Source organism: Scyliorhinus canicula, chromosome 21, assembly GCF_902713615.1.
Source record: "Scyliorhinus canicula chromosome 21, sScyCan1.1, whole genome shotgun sequence".
NCBI lineage: Eukaryota > Metazoa > Chordata > Chondrichthyes > Carcharhiniformes > Scyliorhinidae > Scyliorhinus > Scyliorhinus canicula.
In genome coordinates this window covers 17,526,114-17,538,801 of record NC_052166.1, presented here as the reverse complement: position 1 = coordinate 17,538,801, position 12,688 = coordinate 17,526,114, and the positions used below count along the sequence as shown (strand labels likewise).

The 12,688-nt window shown below is 50.8% G+C and overlaps 1 protein-coding gene across 7 annotated transcripts in view; it reads left to right on the top strand.

Moving 5' to 3' along the window:
• The window catches only part of LOC119955564 (glutamate receptor ionotropic, NMDA 1), a 221,420-nt gene that overhangs the window by 128,921 nt on the left and 79,811 nt on the right, over positions 1-12,688 (top strand). For all 7 annotated transcript variants that reach the window (XM_038781881.1, XM_038781882.1, XM_038781875.1 and 4 more), the window contains one exon: positions 3,031-3,164. In XM_038781881.1, the coding sequence (XP_038637809.1) occupies positions 3,031-3,164 (134 nt within the window). The remainder of the gene's footprint in view (positions 1-3,030; positions 3,165-12,688) is intronic.

Genomic DNA, 12,688 nt, shown 5'->3' with positions numbered 1-12,688 from the left:
CTAATCGAACATACAGAGAACACCCCCAACGTGTGAGAAAGCAGTGATTTATGTGGATAACGTTTAAACAAAGCAAAAACATCCAATTGGATCGATTCTAAACTCAAGTCACTATGAATAGAAAACATAAGCACCCAGTGCAAACGCTTGGATGTGGTCACTGGATCTTGAGCTTACATTAGCGGTTGCTCCATCAAGGTGTTCTTGCCCCCCCCCCCCCCCCCCCCCCCCCGCTCACAGCGGCATTAGAGGCAGGCTTCTGACTGTGGTGCCCTGTTGGCATAGATAACCTGGGTGGTCATCCTCTGGCTGGTGGAGCCTGAGCAGGCATTGCCTGGTAGAGTGCGCTCAGCAACATGGCCAGGCATTCCTCAGTCGCCGCGGACTCGGAGGATAGCGTGGCGACTGGCAGTTAGGCAGAGGAGCTGCTGTCTTTGTTCGGGGCGCTGTGAATGGAGGAACCAAAGATGACAATCAGCTTGTCCATTATTGTGAGGTGTATCCTCACCTACTTGCTTGCTTGAACCCATCTGTTGACCAGGACCCTGGCTCCGGTCAATTGACAGGTACAACACCATTAACTTTGAATCAAATTACTTCTTTACTGAACACAATATAAAATCCCAATGCTTATTACTACTGCAAGAGAGGTTCTATCATGCACTGCATCGAAAACATATAACTGATTCTACCTTTGTTACCACTACAAGTTCATAAGTATACATTAAATTGTCAATGCCTATCTAACTTCTAGCAGTGGATTTGTGGAGGATGTCATTACCCAATCGCACAGCCAGGTACAAGTGGGTCTCAGACTCTATCTTCAAGCTCGAGGCTCGAGACTTCTCCTTCTGAGATGTTGTTCCACAAGGTTTTGCTGATGAAATCTCTGTCTCTCATTCTTAAACAGGCACTGACCTCATGCTTCCAGACATGTGCTCACAGGGCACCACTAATGAATCAATGTATTTTCTGGACTTAAATGCTCAAAGGCGTTGTATTTCTTCTCAGGAACATGAAATACATAGGGCGAAATTCTCCCAAAACGGGAGAAATCGTCAAACTGCCGTAAAACCCGGGCGGGTTTTACGGCACCGTGCCCCTTCCCGACGGGGGACCGATTCTGGTCCCCCGTCGGGGCTAGCAGCCCGACGTCGGAGGCCCCGACAAGTCGGGCTTAACGAAAATCGTTAAGCCCGCTTGTCGGACTTAGCGCCGGCTGACGCGTCATATGACGTCACCCGCGCATGCGCAGGTGGGAAGACTCCACCCGCGCATGCGCGGGTGACGTCATCGCGTTTTTGCGCGAAACCCGCGCATGCGCGGTCCGCGTTGCCCCTCAGCCGCCCCGCGTATTGATACTGCGGGGCGGCGGAAGGACAAATAGTGCGCGGGCATCGGGCCCGCTGCCCGCGATCGGTGGGCACCGATCGCGGGCCCATGGCACCCTTGGCACGGCCGTGGTACTGCCGTGCCAATCGGTGCCATGGTTATTTTTTTCCAGGTGGTCACGACGTTTTTACGAATGGCAGGACCAGGTGTGTTTGCCGTTCGTAAAAAGGTCGTAAAGGGCTGGGACTTCGGCCCTTCTAACAGCTGTGAATCGCTGCCGGCCGTAAAAAAACGGCGGCAGCGATTCGTGTCGGGATTTCGGCGGGGGGGTGGGAGAATAGCGGGAGGGCGTCAAAAAAGTCGGGAAGGCCCTCCCGCTATTCTCCCACCCGTCGTGGGGGGGGGAGAATTTCGCCCATAGTCTGTGTTTAATCACTGTCTGTCTGAGGCAGCCATTGTCCAAGTGGTTCCTGTGTCCAGAGCTGATAACAATCTCCTTTGATGTCCTGAAATCTTTTGTAAAAACTCAATTCCCAGAAAGCCTCTGTGATTTATTTAGTATATTTGTTACTTGGCTACATTTCCCATCAGACTATAGTGTCTCTTTTACTTGGCCATAATTTCCCAGTAGGCCAGGTCTACACATCTGAGAGACTGGTTGCTGCATTTTTCTCCCACAGTGGCAGTGACCTCCTCATTGTGTTCCTGGAGCTGCCTCCCTATGAGAGTCGCCATTGTCTCAAAGGATGAAAATGAAAATGAAAATTGCTTATTGTCACGAGTAGGCTTCAAATGAAGTTACTGTGAAAAGCCCCTAGTCGCCACATTCCGGCGCCTGTTCGGGGAGGCTGTTACGGGAATCGAACCGTGCTGCTGGCTTGCCTTGGTCTGCTGTCAAAGCCAGCGATTAGCCTTGTGAGCTAAACAGGCGGTGCCCTGGGAGTTAAGGGTTAATGAAGCGCTCAAACTCCACACAAGGACTCCTCCATGGCAGAGACCATGGCACGTAGACCTTCAGGGATCTCCACCAGATATCCCCGCACATCTCGCTGGACATCTAGCATTTACCCCCTGATCGACAATTCTAGAGGCTCAATATCTGCCTCAGACTCAGTGTGGTCCTGGTCTCCAACACTCCTCCAACTGCCAGCAGTCTGGGCATTGCCTGCCTCTGCATTCTGCTCCACCACCATGCACTACCAAAGAACAAAGAAAAGTACAGCACAGGAACAGGCCCTTCGGCCCTCCAAGCCCGTGCCGACCATGTTGCCCGACTAAACTACAATCGTCTATACTTCCTGGGTCCGTATCCCTCTATTCCCATCTGAACTGAACCCACGCGCTGTAGCCCAGCATGTTGTCCATGATGTTTAATTGAATCATGGCTGGAGGTAATGGGACGCGAGTAGAAATTTCCCATTCAAATAAATCTCTCGAGATCTCACCCGTCCGGAGCATTCTTCTCGATCATCTTCGCACTGATTCTAGGAAATACACTTCTTCAGTGTTAGACAATTTTAATGAATCCTGAAATTTTACCACAGCAACATTTCATTCAGAAACTGTATTTTTGACAATCATGCACATTTCAGATTTTTTTAAGCAACTGTACTGTGATGTACTGCAATATGGAAGCTGTTAGTTACAGCCCATTGTGATTGAAGCCATACTGACTGCAGTCCATGTTGTATTTGGCAGGTCGCCCCATTGTCCCTCAGTGCTGCTACGGATTCTGTATTGATTTGCTCATCAAGCTTGCCAGCACTCCTGCGTTGAACTTTACCTACGAAGTTCACCTTGTGCAGGATGGGAAGTTTGGGACACAGGAGCGAGTAGGTATTTCTTCTCTCATTTGATGTGGTGAAGGAGTGAATATGGGAAACTTGGAAAAGATCTGAAAATATGTCGGTGATTGCGGTATATTAACAAACCATACTCATTCATTATGTCTGAGGTGTCATGGACACTTGTGGTATCGCAAAGTTGCCCATGAAATGTGTGTGTGCATGTCAGTGGGTGTGTGTGCGGGTGTTTGGAAGTTTGTGTGTGTTTCTGTGTGTGCACGTGCGTGGGTGTTTATATGAATGTGTGTGAGTGTGTGTATGTGAATGCATGTGTGTATGTCTGTGTGTTTCTATGTGTGTTTGTGTATATCTATGTGTATGTGTCTATGTATATGTGGGTGTCTGTGTGTGTTTCTATGTGTGTTTGTGTATATCTATGTGTATGTGTCTATGTATATGTGGGTGTCTATGTGTGTGTCTGTGTGTGTTTCTATGTGTGTTTGTGTATATCTATGTGTATGTGTCTATGTATATGTGGGTGTCTGTGTGTGTTTCTATGTGTGTTTGTGTATATCTATGTGTATGTGTCTATGTATATGTGGGTGTCTATGTGTGTGTCTGGGTGTGTTTCTATGTGTGTTTGTGTATATCTATGTGTATGTGTCTATGTATATGTGGGTGTCTGTGTGTTTCTATGTGTGTTTGTGTATATCTATGTGTATGTGTCTATGTATATGTGGGTGTCTGTGTGTGTGTCTGGGTGTGTTTCTATGTGTGTTTGTGTATATCTATGTGTATGTGTCTATGTATATGTGGGTGTCTATGTGTGTTTCTATGTGTGTTTGTGTATATCTATGTGTATGTGTCTATGTATATGTGGGTGTCTATGTGTGTTTCTATGTGTGTTTGTGTATATCTATGTGTATGTGTCTATGTATATGTGGGTGTCTATGTGTGTGTGTGTGTGTGTATATTTTTCTACCGGTGGAGTGAGAGATCCAATTAAAAATAACAACCCAGATACAAAACCTTTTTAACAAAAAGGAAAGGTCAGCAGAATTTATGCTAATTGTCTGGCAGGGGCCAAAGCAGAATCTTCCCAGAATTGGTCAGAGTGTCAGTTTCAGACTGAAAGCCAACGTGTATCTCCCCAGCTATACAGAGAACCTGGGGATGCGGTTTCTGCCGTCACTCTGGCGGGACAGGGTCTGATAGAACTATCTTGGCCGGCTCTACACAGATCAGGACGCCATCTATAAAGAAATCCCCAAACTGAGTTTGAAATAAATGCCCTCCCTACCCCAGTTGGTCCTGGGGGATGCCAACAAACATTGGGGTAACCTCCCTCCCCCCCAACAAGCATTGGGGCAACCCCACACACACATAAGGGGCTCCCCAGAGGGCCCATCCAGGCACTGTCCGGTTGGCACTGACAGGGGGCTGTGCCCTGGCATGTCCCTCCCCCCTCCCCCCACTCCCCAAGGACTACCCTTGTGTGCACCCGGTGGGTTCCCCTCAACAGCTTAGAAATGTTACTAAAGTGTTGTAACACAGGAGATGGTTCTTACCTGTGGGGAACATATGGTGGGGAAGCCCTTTCAAAATATTTAAGTTTATTTTAATTCATTTAAACAAGGTTTCTGCCCTTTCTGATGTTATGCCACCCGGGGCTAGTGCACGATCAATTCCAGCCCCACATGCCCAGCAATCGCAACACAAGTGAATTAACCAATAATTCTTATAAAAATACCCAGAGTCTTTGGCCCTTGGCTGCCCAATAATCACAATCACCAGGTTTGTAAATGTAAACACAACTATTGTTTATATCATGAAATGAGCAGCAAATACAACTGGTTAACGACAAGCTAATACCTACTACCCACTTGAACTGCCTACCCTTTACCCACACACACAAGACCCACCGGGCCGGGGGTGGGGAAGAAGGTCAAAAGGTAAGAGTCTCTGCTTCAGATAGTGAATCTTTTAGCACGTTTTCCTCACAGCAAGCTTGCAGATTACAGTCTCCTCTCATCGATACAGGAACATATGTCAATTTCATGGGAGGCAAAACTTTCAAAAGTGTCAGGATTGCCCCATCCGGGGACATGGATAGACTTTGCAGATTTTTACACAGGTGAACACCAGTGACCGTCGAGAATGTCATCATTGATGTTCAGCGGGCCTTCAACCCCTTGCAGTGCGGGCTGAATCATCAGCTGAAATACCTCAACTGCTGAGTTCACTCCAAAGTTGAGCTTCTTGTATCAGTGAATTGTGATGGAGTGGAGTAAGTGTGGTTAGGTAGCAGTGGGGAACTCACAGACAGAGCCAACGGGAAACTCCCAGAAAACCCGCCACAAATTACTCTTGGAAACCTTTCCATTAGATCTACCTTAAGATACTTTGATTCTTCTGCAAGTTGAATTTGATGGTAACCTGCATTGGCGTCAAATTTAACACCATTCACTTTCTGTATGATGTTGGTGTCAAGTGTCTTTCTTGTTGTCTGAGTTGGTTTAGCGCCAACATATCAACACAGATTCTAATCTGGTTCTCACTCTAGGATGTCTTGAGAACTTGTTTGGGCGAGGCCCAAGGGTAGGCTCAAGAACCGGGAGCGAAATTCTCCCAACGGGAGACAAAGTGAAACCGGATTGTTTCACTCCGGCGTCGGAGGCCGCTCCTCGCCCCCTATTCTCCCACCCCCCAGGGGGCTAGGAGCGGCGTTCCGTCAATTACGCGTGCCAGGCCTTGGTGCAGCGTCAAAGCAGCGCCGCATAAATGACGCGGCTGGCGGCGCTTAAATTATGTCACCCGCGCTTGCGCGGTTGCCGTCCTCCCGCGGGCGCCCCGCAAGACATGGAGGATTGATCTTACAGGGCGGCGGACGAAAAGAGTGCATCCTTTAGAGACGCCGGCCTGCCGATGGGTGAGCAGCGATCGCGCGCCAGACCCCTACTGAGCGCCCCCCGGTGCTCGATCCTCCCCCCTCCCCCCACAGGCCGCACACGCAGCGTTCGTGTGCTGTTCACGCCGGCAGCGACCAGGTGTGGTTGGCGCCGGCGTGAACCCGTCGGATTGGGCAGGCCGCTCGGTCCATCCGGGCCGGAGAATCGCCGCTCGCCTGTTAGAAACGGCGAGCGGCGATTCTCCGAGCGGCCTGTCATGAAACACGGCACGCCATTTTGGGGGGGGGGTGGGAGAATCGAATGCGTGGTGCCAGGGCGGCATGGCGGGAATCGGCCAGGCACTCCCGCGATTCTCCCACCCGGCGTGGCGGGAATCGGCCAGGCACTCCCGCGATTCTCCCACCCGGCGTGGCGGGAATCGGCCAGGCACTCCCGCGATTCTCCCACCCGGCGTGGCGGGAATCGGCCAGGCACTCCCACGATTCTCCCACCCGGCGTGGCGGTCGGAGAATCGCACCCCAACTTTCTCAATATTGTCAAGGTCAGGGAGTCACTGAAGTTTCTTCTCTGTCTCCCTCCTGTTATGAAATGGTATTCGTCTTTGTTGATGTACAAAGGGGGTACATTAGTGTCTACATGCAGTTTACATGTAACCCCTTTCATTTTGTTGATACCAGTGAAGGGGTCAGCATACAATTTGAGAATGTTGTTGGTAAGTGTAAGATTCATGAATATGATTGTGATTGTGCAGATCTGTTGCTGTTTGGAAACTGATAAGAACATAAGAACTAGGAGCAAGAGTAGACCATCTGGCCCCTCGAGCCTGCTCCGCCATTCAATTAGATCATGGCTGATCTTTTGTGGACTCAGCTCCACTTTCCGGCCCGAACACCATAACCCTTAATCCCTTTATTCTTCAAAAAACTATCTAACTTTATCTTAAAAACATTTAATGAAGGAGCCTGAACTGCTTCACTGGGCAAAGAATTCCATAGATTCACAACCCTTTGTTCCTCCTAAACTCAGTCCTAAATCTACTTCCCCTTATTTTGAGGCTATGTCCACTAGTTCTGCTGTCACCCGCCAGTGGAAACAACCTGCCCGCATCTATCCTATCTATTCCCTTCATAATTTAATATGTTTCTATAAGATCCCCAGCATCCTTCTAAATTCCAACGAGTACAGTCCCAGTCTACTCAACCTCTCCTCGTAATCCAGCCCCTATAGTGATACATTCTCCAGCTATGACATAAAATACAACATTCCTTCTAATACCTTTGAGTGAGATTGACATTTCAAAAGTTGGAGAACATTGAGGAATTTGTCACTGTTATAGGCCGGGATTCTCCACTATCTGGCGGGGCGGGAGGTACCAGCCCCGGTACCGCACCTTCAGGGTCTAGGTCGGTGCCAGTGGGGTTGGCGCCATGCCAGCCGGTGCAGAAGGGCCTCCGCCGGCCGGCGCGAGTCGGCGCATGCGCGGAGGCATCAGCATGTTCTGGTGTGACCCAGCGCATAGCAGCGGGATTCTTCTCTGCGCCGGCCATGGCGGAGCTTTACAGCAGCCAGCGCGGAGGGAATGAGTGCCCCCACGGCACAGGCACGCCCGCAGATCGGTGGGCCCCAATCGTGGGCCAGGCGGGCCAGATCCCCCCCCCCCCCCCCCCCGCCGAGGACTCCGCAGGCCACCCGCAGAGCCAGGTCCCGCCGGTAAGGACCTTGTTTGATTTACGCTAGCGGGACTGGCCGAAAACGGGTGGCCACTCAGCCCATCCCGGAGCGGAGAATTGCCGGGGGGGGCCACTGCCAACGGCCCCCGACTGGCGGGATGCAATTCCACCACCCCCCCTGCCGATAAACCGGCGCCGGAGAATCCGGTAGCCGGCGGCGGGGCGGTGGGGCAAGATTCACGCAGTCCGCCGGAGAGTCTCCGGCTCGGCAGGGGGTCGGAGAATCCCACCCATGATGTCACTATTTTAGTACTCCCTGGTTTGCTGAGAATGGGGCAATCCTGACATTTTTTTGAATATTTTGCTTCCCATCGCATTGACAGATGCTCCTGCATCTATGAGAGGAGTGACGTCTGAGAAGCCAATTGTCATATGTCACTGGTTGCTGTGTCTGAAAGAGAGCACAAAGGTATATTCAGGGTCATTGCTACATTCTGTTGCCCAGTTGTTGTGCTGCGTGGACGTGGCACCCTTCTGGTGGTATCAGTCTTTATAGTTGATTTTGTTGATGAGTGACAAACATGAGCAAAGTGGTTGATTTGTCCACAGGCTTTACACTGCTTGCTGGGAGCAGGACCCTGTCTGATGCGGGTGAGCATCACCATAGTGGAAAGATTCTTCAGACAAGTTCCATATCTACTGCTGCTGTTGCTTTGCAGGTGGTTTCCTGGCACATGAAAACAGTGGACAACTGAGCTAACCTCGTAGTGTGGTAGTTACTGCTGGCAGCCTCAACTGCATTAACCCAGGACTCTAAAAGTGATAGTGTTCTTGTTAACTCCAGCAGCTATGCCAGCTTCCTGTCCTTCTTGAGTGTTTTTCTGCGTAGGCAGCCTGTGTTTGTTTTTCCCTTTCAAATGTTCAGCATCACTGAGGTCACATTTGGCTGCTAGTTTCTCGATCACGTGCAACACTAGCCGATTGCCTCGTATGCTTCTTGCATGTCTTTTGTCACCTGGCCTGCAAAATCTGCATCATTGTGCCCCTGAAACATCGCAGCTACTTTCTAATGTGTCGGAGGACAGTTGTTTTATATATTGATTTCGTTGGGGGTGTGAAATAGGTGGATGGTGCATTTTGTTCTCAATCGTAGTCATTTTGCTCAGGCATAGGTATCGAAAAAACATCTTCCAAATGTTCAGCTCCATAACAAGGAGAATAAGGCCTTTTGTCTTTTGTCACCTGACCTGCAAAATCTGCACCATTGTGCCCCTGAAACATTGCAGCTACTTTTGTTAACCTGGGATTTGAATTATTATTGTCACATGTATTAGTCTACAGTGAAAAGTATTGTTTCTTTCATGCTGTACAAACAATGCATACCGTACATAGGGAAGGAAGGAGAGACTGCAGAATATAATGTTACAGTTATAGCAAGGTGTAGAGAAAAGATCAACTTAATACGAGGTGGGTCCATTCAAAAGTCAGATGGCAGTAGGGAAGAAGCTGTTCTTGAGTCGGTTGGTACGTGACCTCAAACTTTTTTATCTTTTTCCTGACGGAGGAAGGTGGAAGAGAGTATGTCCGGGGTGAGTGGGGTCCTTAATTATGCTGGCTGCCTTTCCGAGGCAGCGGGAATTATAGATGGGAGGCTGGTTTGCGTGATGGACTGGGCTACATTCACAACCTTTTGTAGTTTCCTGCGGTCCATACCAAGCTGTGATACAACCAGAAAGAATGCTTCCTATGGTGCATCTGTAGAAGTTGGTGAGGGTCGTAGCTGACATGCCAAATTTCCTTAGTCTTCTGAGAAAGTAGAGTTATTGGTGAGCTTTCTTAACTATAGTGTCGGCATGGGGGGACCAGGACAGGCTGTTGGTGATCTGTACACCTAAAAACTTGAAGCTCTCGACCCTTTCTACTTTGTTCCCATTGATGTAGACAGGGGCATGTTCTCCACTACGCTTCCTGAAGTCGATGACAATCTCCTTTGTTTTGTTGACATTGAGGGAGAGATTATTGTCGTCGCACCAGTTCACCAGATTCTCTATCTCATTCCTGTACTCTGTCTCATGATTGTTTGAAATCCGACCCACTGCAGTGGTGTCATCAGCAAATTTGAAAATCGAATTGGAGGAGAATTTGGCCACACAGTCATAAGTGTATCAGGAGTATAGTAGGGGGATGAGGACACAGCCTTATGGGGCACCGGTGTTGAGGATGATCGTGGAGGAGGTGTTGTTGCCTATCTTTACTGATTGTGGCCTCTGGGTTAGAAAGTTCAGGATCCAGTTGTAGAGGGAGGGGCCGAGGCCAAGGCCACAGAGTTTGGAGTTTCGTAGGAATGATGGTGTTGAAGGCTGAGCTGTAGTCGATAAATAGGAGCCTGACATATGCGTCTTTGTTATCTGGGTGTTCCAGGGTAGAGTGCAGGGCCATGGAGATGGCGTCTGCTGTGGACCTCTTGCAGCGGTAGGCAAACTGTAGTGGATCAAGGCAATCTGGGAGGCTGGGGTTGATTCGTGCCATGACTAACCTTTCAAAACACTTCATGATGATGAATGTCAGAGCCACTGGACGATAGTCATTAAGGCACGCTGCTTGACTTGTAATATCGATGATGGCTCCAAGTGCACATCAAAGTGGTCGACACCATGTTGATCGACAATGCAACAGGGAGTGATCAAGGATCCTGGATTACATTCCATCCAGAGAAAATCTTCTATGGAATGATCCAAGAGTAATTTGCTGTTGCTAATCCTGAGTTGCAGAGCCTCCTGTGTGTGTCCAACAACGCCCCTGCTGTGCTGTCTGCAACATGCGGACAAAAACCTTCCAATTATACCTGAAAGCAATGTTTCCTATTTCTCACCACCTTCGTCAACATTGTGAAGTTCTTGGGAAGAAAGAATAAAATTCAGTAAGAAGCAGAACTGCTGCCTGTTCTGTTAAAACAGGGATTCCTTTATTCTCCTGGGGGGAGGGGGTGGGTGACCCAGCCTGTTCCTGGGGGGAGGGGGATGGGTGATCCTTATTCTCCTCTCTCTGCTGATATATGGAGATGTAATCTTAAATTGACAAATTGCACTTCAATTGTGGGGGCGATGGTTGCATAGTGGTAATTGTGGTGAATGTAACTCCGTAATTCACACTATTGTATATACATGAGACCATGCATTTGTAAGCGCAGTTGCGTTGCCCGACCACTAGGGGGAGTAGCGCTGGGAATGCTTAGGAGTTTGTACAGGGCTCCACCCTTGTCTCCACACACGACTCCTTCCCCTGGACTGCTGTATAAATACCAATGCTCAGAGTCAGTCGTTCAGTTCATCGAGAGTTCAACGCGGAACAGGCTGGCTCTGTTGTAAGTAGATTAAAACCACTGTTCATATCTTAAAGCACGTGTCTAGTGAATTGATGGTTCCATCAGTAATGTCACGACAATTATCATTGATTGTTGTAAAAGCCCATCTGATTTGCTAATGCCAGGAAATCTGTCATCCTTACCTGGTCTGGCCTACATGCGACTCCAGACCCACAGTTCAGTATGGTTGACTCTTAACTATCCTCTAAAATGGCCTAGCAAGGCACTCAGCTCGAGGGCAATTCGGGATGGACAAATGCCCATATCCCATGAAATAAAAGAAATGTCATTCTATGCATTGACACAGCATTTTCGGAGTTATAGCAGGGAGCGATACTTTACGAACTACAATTACACTGATTTGTATGTTACCATTTATTTAAAGGGGAATGGGTGACCCAGCTGGTTCCTGGGGGTGGGGGTGGATGATCCAGCCTGTTCCTGAGGGGGAGGGGGTGGGTGATCCAGCCTGTTCCTGAGAGGGAGGGGGTGGGTGATCCAGCCTGTTCCTGAGGGGGGGGGGGTGGGTGATCCAGCCTGTTCCTGAGAGGGAGGGGGTGGGTGATCCAGCCTGTTGCTGAGGGGGAGGGGGTGGGTGATCCAGCCTGTTCCTGAGAGGGAGGGGGTGGGTGATCCAGCCTGTTCCTGAGGGGGAGGGGATGGGTGATCCAGCCTGTTCCTGAGGGGGAGGGGGTGGGTGATCCAGCCTGTTCCTGAGAGGGAGGGGGTGGGTGATCCAGCCTGTTCCTGAGAGGGAGGGGGAGGGTGATCCAGCCTGTTCCTGAGGGGGAGGGGCGGGTGATCCAGCCTGTTCCTGAGGGGGGGGGTGACCCAGCCTGTTCCTGAGGGGGAGGGGCGGGTGACCCAGCCTGTTCCTGGGGGGGAGGGGGTGGGTGATCCAGCCTGTTCCTGAGGGGGAGGGGCGGGTGACCCAGCCTGTTCCTGAGGTGGAGGGGGTGGGTGATCCAGACTGTTCCTGAGAGGGAGGGGGTGGGTGATCCAGCCTGTTCCTGAGAGGGAGGGGGTGGGTGATCTAGCCTGTTCCTGAGAGGGAGGGGGTGGGTGATCCAGCCTGTTCCTGAGGGGGGGGGGCGGGTGATCCAGCCTGTTCCTGAGGGGGTGGGTGACCCAGCCTGTTCCTGAGGGGGAGGGGCGGGTGACCCAGCCTGTTCCTGAGGGGGAGGGGGTGGGTGATCCAGCCTGTTCCTGAGGGGGAGGGGCGGGTGACCCAGCCTGTTCCTGAGGGGGAGGGGGTGGGTGATCCAGCCTGTTCCTGAGGGGGAGGGGGTGGGTGATCCAGCCTGTTCCTGAGGGGGAGGGGGTGGGTGATCCAGCCTGTTCCTGAGGGGGTGGGTGATCCAGCCTGTTCCTGAGGAGGAGGGGGTGGGTGATCCAGCCTGTTCCTGAGGGGGTGGGTGATCCAGCCTGTTCCTGAGGGGGAGGGGGGAGGGCGGGATGGGTGATCCAGCCTGTTCCTGAGGGGGTGGGTGATCCAGCCTGTTCCTGAGGGGGAGGGGGTGGGTGATCCAGCCTGTTCCTGAGGGGGAGGGGGTGGGTGATCCAGCCTGTTCCTGAGGGGGAGGGGGTGGGTGATCCAGCCTGTTCCTGAGGGGGAGGGGCGGGTGACCC